This window comes from Ipomoea nil, unplaced genomic scaffold (genome assembly GCF_001879475.1).
Source record: "Ipomoea nil cultivar Tokyo-kokei standard unplaced genomic scaffold, Asagao_1.1 scaffold2144, whole genome shotgun sequence".
Lineage (NCBI taxonomy): Eukaryota > Viridiplantae > Streptophyta > Magnoliopsida > Solanales > Convolvulaceae > Ipomoea > Ipomoea nil.
The window spans coordinates 114,183-123,653 of NW_017618572.1; the positions used below are offsets into that span (position 1 = coordinate 114,183).

The window sequence follows — 9,471 nt, forward strand, 5'->3', positions numbered from 1 at the left end:
CGAACAGCCTGAGTAAAGCAAGTAGGCTCCTGAGGAACAACCTGAGACACCAAAGCACAGTGAGGCTGATCACGGGGCATGTGAGAACGAGGTTGCCCCCGTACCCGCTAGTTACGAGTACATACAGGTTTCCTGGAAACACCACTAGGAGCAGGCAAAGTAGGAACAACCATAGCAACAGGAGACGGCACAGAAGCTCGAGAGAAACCAACAACACCCCATGAAAACCAGACATGGGCTTGCTCACCGGACCCTGCTCAACACTAGAGCGTGTAAAAGGAAAGCTGCATTCATCAAAACGCACATGTCTACACACAAAAATACGATTAGTGTTAAGATCCATGCACCTATAACCACGAAAGGACGGGGGGTACCCTAGAAAAACACAAGGAGCAGACCTATAATCCATTTTATGACGATTATAGGGACGCAAGTAGGGGTAGCATAGACAACCAAAAACTCTAAGGAAAGTGTATGACGAAGGAGAACGGTGAAGTTTATAGTGAGGACTAACATTGCCAAGAACAGAAGTGGACATTCTGTTGATAAGATATACCGTTGTTTCAAAAGCAAATTCCCAAAACCGTAAGGGAACAGATGCCTGTGCCAACAAGGCAAGACGAGTATCAACAATATGACGGAGGTCGATCCGGCATGCCCGATGTGTGGAATAGCGCATGAGAGTGCCATGCATGCATTAATTTCATGTGATTATTCAAAATTATTATGGAATATTTTGGGATTGCCTGTTACTAATGTAGTCACACATTCTTTATCGCCATGGCTTATGAGAGTTTTTAATATCTTGACAGAGGAGCAATGTGGTTTGGTCATAGTAGTGCTATACAACATTTGGAATGCCCGCAATACAGCGGTTTGGGAACACGCCCTCCCACGACCTGAACAAGTATGGCGACGTGCGGCGACGGCACTACATGCCTACCAGCAAATGCACCGTCCACCACCCACGGCGCCGGTTACCGAGGCTGCTGCGGCGAATGGCAGCGACACACCGAGGTGCTATGTCGACGCCGGCTACAGACCAGACACCGGAGAAGCTACATATGGGGCGATGCTCCTCTCTCATCACGGCACCTTCGTGGCTGCGACGAGTGGAAAACTATCGGGTGCTTTCTCGGCCGTTATGGCGGAGACGCTTGCTTGCAAAGAGGCGCTGTCTTGGCTTAAGGATCGGGATATCAGGAAGGTGGATCTTTTAACAGACTGCTCAGAGCTGCAGAATGCTTTATATTCAAGCCCAACGGCTAACTTCTCCCATATTGGGATCATTGTGGACCAATGTAGGACAGCCATATCGTTATTTACGCATTGTTCTTTAAGTTATATTTCTAGAACACTTAATTTTCATGCTCATACTTTAGCTTCGTTAGCTTTCGATCAGGAACAACCTATGTACTAGGACTCTGTCCCTCCTGACTCTATTGTTCATTTTATCCATTAATACACCGCTATTATTACTTTTAAAAAAATCTATTTAATTTTCTATAATTTATTTATTTATTACTTACGGAGTATATTTTTAAAAATTAATTGAAAACTAAAAAATGTACTGAAAAGTGTCCATTTATCCATAAAAAAAATTGTTATCTTTATTATATATATTCGAATATCCAAAATTTGTCATTTAATTCATTTCTCACAAATACCCACTACAACATTGATAGCAGGTCAACTCACTTTGTATAAAAAGATCTAAATGTCTTTGTATTTAATGGTATTTCAATGATTTTGTTGACGGAGGACCAAAAATGATTATACCAAAATAACACTATGATCAAAAGAGGATATTATGAAAAAAAAAAAATTAAAAGTGAGCTGTCACTTATAAAATTAAAACTAAAAAATTGAATTAACTCACCATACTATTACTACAAAATAAGTTAGTATTAGAAACTACTAAAAAAATCTACATTTGATCTAATAAAAAAATTAGAATTGAAAAAATTCTTAGAAATAAAGTTAAATTTAGATAATTTTAACCATCAAAATTGAAATTGAAAAAAACAAAAATAAAGTTAAAAAAAAAAAAAAAAAAAAAAAGTCAGTTTGAATGGTTGGTCCATACCTTGAGCAAGTCTAACCGTGGGTGTCTAAAAAAAGTTGAGTATGACCAATTCTTTTAAAGTTTCACCTCTATGACCAATTGAGCTGCTCATGCAAGTACATCAAGTATATAATCATTATTATACTATTGACTATGATCTACCTTGCAATACTACAAATTTATTTTTAATATATTAAATGTTCATTTTTTCGTATATTCAATAATGAACTTACAGTACACCAAAATTAAACAATTAATATTATTAATAATAAACATTTATCTATGATCCAAAGTATAATTTGCCAAATTTATATGTAGTACTATAATAACGTTTAATTTAGTCCCTATTTATTATATTGAGTAATTCCGTTCACGCTATACCAATCTGGCCAATATTAAAAATACATAATTTAGAACTAGGGTTCACCTTGCAAGGAGAACCTAGTCCATGCCTCCATGGTATAACAAGTGGCTAAGTGATATTCCTAGTCATATTGATATTTTGCTCTGTTATTTCTTGTTCTTCTTGTATTCAAATAATAAATATATAGCTGCTTCTGAGTTGTGAGATGAGTCAATTTTCAAAGCTCTCGTCAATTCTTTCATTCTCTTCCCATTATCTTCATTCTTGCATTCATTATCTTCATCAAATTTGAGCTCGCAATTGGTTGTGCGAAACATTAACTGATTGAATTTGAGAAGAAAAGTTCCATAACCAAGTTGGAATTGAAGCTCACCCTCTATTCCAGCATTAGATATGTCCACCCCAGAAATTTGATGTTGAGATTGCAACCAAACAGGAAATTGAGGACCCAAATTCCAATCACTTAGATCAAGCTCATCCAGTTTGGATTAACACTCATGGTTAATCTATTTCCAGATGCGGATAAATCAGTTAACTTTATGAGATTAACTTTGTCCATTTATCTCCGAGCAGAAACCGGGATGGTATATGTGTTAGATAATAAATTTAGTCTAACATGAATTGTAGTAAACGAGTAACCTCCCTCGTTACAGCGGAAGCTTTAGGATCGCCCGGATATCCCCAGCCATAGTCGTTCGAGATGGTAAACCTGCAGAAAGGTTAGTGTCGTTTTGTCTACCACTTCTCTCCCAAATACGTGATGGTGCGTGTCCTGAACTCGGGAGCTGTGGGAGGACTGTTTTGCTTAGAAGCCTACATGCCATCAACATAGGCAGATATTCAGTTAAAGCTTAACTGAATATCCTGAGTTGCATAACAGATTAAGTCACTAATTGACTCAATCTCCTACTTGCACCACAGCCACCCAATAATACAATATATTATAATATATTGTATTTAGGGAAAATACTTACATTCTCCCACTTGGTGCAAGTACTGGCACAACCTTCATTAAAGAACAAAATACAAGAACCATAGTAATACGTCATCTACTAATCAAGTGAGTAGTATCTACTATGATCACATGCATTTAAATTCTCTAACTTAGGTTCTTTATAAACAAACCCTACGTTTATTCTTAGTCCCTTAATGGATGTTTCTCAAAATATATTATGTGCACAACTGAATGAAGAAACCATCCAAATTCACTGTATGATCTCCAAAATCTTAGAAGCATGCCTTAAGTAGAGATCTTTTAATGTTAGCATAATGCTAACTATATTCTATGACTTGTTTATAAGTTAACATAAACACTACCTCTAACGGCTAAGAGCTTGGAGTTGACACGTCTGTCACTCCCACTCATTAAGATAGCCCAAAAGATAGTCCAAGTCACAGAAACATTCCAATGACATAAACCATAAGGTCTAAGTCAATAATTTGGAATCTTAAACGTACACCAACTTCCCAAATAATCTCAAGGTCCACCTCGAAATTAATTGAACATTACGAGTCTTATTATGTCTACAAAATTGTTTTGAGCCTTACAAACCAAAAATGGCCCAGGATCAATTTTGAAGAAACTAAAGACTTTGTTAATTGCTAAAGAATTTATTAATTGGCAATGCACCACAAGTTAAATGTTTTCGTTCTAATAAATTCATTAATATTGTTACAACATTTTCATAAATATGTTGTACAACCAAACGTTCAATGAAATGAACTTATGAATTATAAGAACAAAAGACTAAATTAATACTTGTGGAAACTTTTGGACTTATTGCTAGACGCACAATCCAATTTGGAATGTATGAAAACAATTAAATCCATCAGCTTTAGTGGAGTATTTAATGATCTTTTTCTAAATGATCACTCCCACTGATTAAGATATTCTTTAGCCAAATTAATGATATAACACTCATAATTGATTTGACCAACTAAATAATGAAGATATAATTCCCCACCATTAGTTGGGCATACTAAATAATCAATATTTGGTTCCAATTATAGTCCAACTAAATGAATAATTAATGAGGACATGATTCTCCACCATAGTTGGACATACTAAAATAATAAAATACGCCTTCCAAAACCAAGTTAGAATTCGGCTCAGAAGATATATTTTATTATTGGAATCCAAAAGAAGTATATCATACCACGCAACTTACTATAGTTAATCCAAATAACCAAGTAAGCTTCATGAAAAATAATTAATAAAATGTGTATCTAAATTTTGGGAAGTGACTAAATACATGTTTTGCCAATGCAAACCACGAAACTTAGAATTATAATTGAACTAAATTTATAAATTCTAAGAAATTGAGATAAAGTTATTATCGAATGGGTTGATGAATTTATTGACATAAAACTTGCCTGTGGGCTAAAGTTTTAATTCTATTAAATTCAATTAAACACTTATGATAGTATTTTATCTCAATTACTAAATAGTCAGAAGAATCTAGTGACATAAAACTTGCCTGTGGGCTAAAGTTTTACTCAATAAGATCCAACTGAAATTTTATGATGAAACAACATAAAACTTGCATGTGGGCTAAAGTTTTAATTCAATTAGATTCATTACAACCATTATGACAAAAAAAACTTAAGAGATCATGTTCCTTATCTTAATCCCTGTGGGCAAATTAAGATATATGACCTATAGTTTACATTATAAAATTAAGCTTCATGATAGAGATGAGAATTATTCATAAAGTAAATAAAATTCTTTATTCATATCATCACTGATAAAACTACTAAACTACATTCCGATACATAATTGCCTGTGGGCTAAATTATGATCATTGTTCAGTATTTCATCCTAATTAATCATACAAATATAACGAAATTGCCTGTGGGCTAAATTCCATCATATTACATACAATTAATCACAATTGATATGTCTAAAACTTTATGTGACCCTAACAACTCAATATATAATTTTAACTGATTAAGGATGCTGTGGCTACTTCCCAACTAATTAGAATTATAAGATCACTAGACATTTATCAAATTTTATGTGACCCAACAACTCAATATATAATTTTAACTGATTAAGGATGCTGTGGCTACTCCCCAACTAATTAAAATTATAGGATCACTAGGCATTTATCATTGCCATCTTTATGTGATTTGAACTTTAGACAATTTTTAGTAAATTAAAGATGTTGTGGCTACTCTTTAATTAATCTAGAAATTGTTATCACTTGGCAAAAGGGGAATTTAAAGCCTAACAAACGAATTAAACCAACACACGATAAACAATTATTAGGTATACTCCCAGGAAAGTTGGTCGAGACAAAGCTCGGTTAAATACCAACTCCTTAGACAGAGTAGTGTCGCAAGGGACTAGTAGCAACAAGGCTTTTAAGCCAGGGCCATAGAACTAGTATTCCTCCCCAAGAAACTTCCCTAAGGCATGTGTTTTCATGTTTGAAGTAAAATCGTTTGGGAGATCTATACAATTGTAGATTCACTTATGGATAAGGCTTTAAATTGATGAACTAAATTAACAGACTAAATGTGCTTAAATTCAGGCACTACCGCAGTTAATTTTATGCATAAAGTTCAACTTAATAAGGAACTAAATCCATTCTCAAACTATGCTTTCTAAATGCATAATAAATCTAAAGGCATAATAAATCGCATAATCTAAAATAAAATATTATGCTTAGAACAGATATGCATAAAATTAAATAATAAACTCATATATTCCAAATAAATTGCATAACTGAAAACAATTTTAATATGAGCAATAACCTCAAGTATACAATTAATATTCAAAACAAGTATGACTTCAAACCAAAAGAAATCCAAAATTTGAATAATAATATAATAGATATATACTTTGAAAGGTTAAAAACTATAAGCCCACGTGGAAAAGTTTTCATTGCATAAAATCAAATTTGTGAGAAACATGCTGAATTCACAAATATCAAGTCATAGTATATGTTTATTCGTAAATAAAAATCTCACAAATTCTAATGGCATAATTAAACTTAATATTATGCACTTAATGTGATTGAATGCATAAAACAATTTAAAGAGTATGAAAAACACCAAATGTGTATTCAATTATTCATACTTAACTAAATGTGGGCAATGACATCTAAAATCATAATTCAAATGCTAAATAAATTATGTGATAGATGTACAATAATGACAATAGTCATTTGCCTAGAAAATATGTTTTTTCCAAAATTTTGAATTGATTAAAAAAATCACTTTCCAAAACTCAATTAATAATATTATTCATGGCATAAAATTGCAAATAAACCAAAAGAGCAATAAATAGCCATTAACAATATTATTATGTTAATTTGGAGACTAAATGTGGAAAAACAATAGTTAAAATTGTTAACCTTTAAAACATTTCGAATATCACTTCAAAATTTAATAAAACTAAGTCCGAAAATAAACGCCACATAAATCAATTTGGAAACAATTCATGTCTTAATACCATAAAAAATAATGTTATCATGAATTAAAATATTAATAGTAATAAGGAGCATTATAATCACTATGAACATTTTAATAATGACAAACATGGTAATACATATCTTAATGTTTCCATATTCTTAAGGATAAAATGTGACTAGTTCAAAATGGTTAACAACTATAACAGTAGTTACCAATAATAATAAAATGTAATTAATGATTTGCGTACCTTAATGATGCAAACTGCATCTATCGATAGCACTAAGCGATAGCGAAGAAAGCCTCCAAAATCTCCCATCTTCACGGAGAGTTTAGTTGAATCGCCCAATGGTACGTAACAATTTAATGGTAACACTTAATTACCATTATTAATAATAATGGAAAAATGAAATGACATGGGTAATCTTACCAATGTACCAAATATAGTAGATTACCATGAATGAATAATTATTATGCAGGGTAATAAATGAGATTAGCCCCTCAACTTAATAACACTAATTAATAATGTAAATTAATAATAATTACAATAAATGTAAAATTGTAATTAAGAGATGCTAAATACTAATCTCAATTTACCACATAATAATTAATCAAGACTGTAATGAGTCAGAGACTAAAAATAAGGTATAACCAAATTACCTATAATGTAAAGGCAACATAACTATGTACATTGCTTACCATTAAGAAAACAGAATATTACTGTTAAGGCCCCGAAAACTATTAATAGATTAAAAACATAATTAACTTAAATAATAGTTATAATTCTTAATGGCCAAAACAATAACTATAAGTCTTAATGACTTCAAATGGTAATTGTAATCCTTAGATACTTAATGACTCAAAATCAGACAATGATAATAATTATAGCACAAAATTACTTAAGTCAGGCCCATAAACCTTAATGTCCCAAGTTAATTATAACATGAATAATAAATGGTCTAGTGTTGAAATAGATCCAAACTTGATGTTATTACCAACAACAAATACCGTTAACAAAATACGGTAGTTAGTAATAATTAAAACTTAATAAACATGTTATAAGAAAAATAAAAAAAGGTGCTACAATTGTTATTAACATATCAATCAAAGAGGTGGAATCCATACTTTAACGACCCATATAGGTCCTAAATAGCTTGTTCAAAATAGGTTTTAAAAGTCCCAAGTGAAAAATAGGACTAAAATATGCTCAAATTAAATGAGAAACCAACAAGCTGTCTTAATAGGCTATATTGTCCAAAATTAACCTAAGGATCCAAAAATTGAACGACATTTAATATAAAGACTACGAATTAATAATATGTTATATCCAATCTTAATATATGTTTTTCTAAATGTACAATTATAATGAAATAATTTATGAATATACAAAGCATGATTGGATTTTTGCAAATTCATATATTATTAACTCATAAGTACTAAATAAATTGCAATAATTCAAGCAATTTAATATGCACATCAATATTAAATTAAAATTCAAGTAGCAAATTTAATACCTAATATTTGCTCAAAATTGAATTATAATTTAATTGTGAATATAATGCCAAAATTGAGAGAAAACTAAAAAAGGCATTAGTACAACTCTCAAAATACAATTAAAATTCAAATAGCAAATCAAAACTTCATATTTGCTCAAAAATGAATAATAATTATTTAATTGTAACAAGAATTATTATAATAACAATAATTCAATCACAAATAATGTCACAATTAATCTGAACTCAAATTTAAAAATTTTAATGCCAAAATTAAAGAATAACTAAAGGGCATTATTATTTCAAAATTAAGCAATTACTAATATTTACCATTTGCCAAAATTATTTATAATATTAATTAAGGTAATATTAATATATGGCAATATTAAACTAAATAATTACCAATTACCAAAATTAATATATATAAATATATAATTATTAAGTATGGCAAATATAAATATATGGTAAAAAATAGATAATTGCATTAAAAGGATACGTACCAGGAACCGGATGGAGATGCCGCCGAAATTTGAGGAGCAGCAACGAGCCGTCCATCTTCTTCCAACAGCGCACCATCCAGCCGGAAAACCAGCGAAGAAGCCGACATCTCCTCTCTGTTCCGTCGGAACCAGCGCCGTTTGATCTTGAGGAGCAACGATCGGAGAGAGACAGAGGTGGCCGGAGCTAGTGCGACCTTAATGAGAGAGACAGCAGTGACAAGCCGGGAAACCAGCGCCGCTCTGCGGTCTGTCTTCGTCGCAACATCTCTCTGCGCGTCGCCGGACACCAGCCCGCCTCCACCATCCTCCTCGTCGTCGTTCTCATGGCAACCGGCGGCCGGAGGGAAAATGATGCAAACCAACCGAAGGGAATCCGTCGTCCCTCTGCCGTCGAACAGCATCCGCCGTTGCGGCCATGGCGGTGTCCTTACAGCGGAGAACCATAGCCGAAGCCCCACCGACAGCAGCACTGAACGCCATGTTGCTCGGAATCGCCGCTCGCCGCCGACATCTCCATGTCCAGAAACTTTCTCGACGAAAAAACTGGAGAACCTCCCTTCGCCGATATGCAGTCGCCGACAACCAGTCGGGCGAAAGACAAATTATTCATGCAAAAGAAAAAAAACGATTAATGCA

General features: G+C 32.9%; 1 protein-coding gene across 1 annotated transcript; it reads left to right on the forward strand.

The window, feature by feature from the left end:
* The first annotated feature begins 634 nt into the window (after positions 1-634).
* LOC109148575 lies at positions 635-1,420 on the forward strand. The gene has a single exon (XM_019296311.1). The coding sequence runs from the start codon at positions 635-637 to the stop codon at positions 1,418-1,420; it is 786 nt and encodes a 261-aa protein (XP_019151856.1).
* Positions 1,421-9,471: the final 8,051 nt, after the last annotated feature.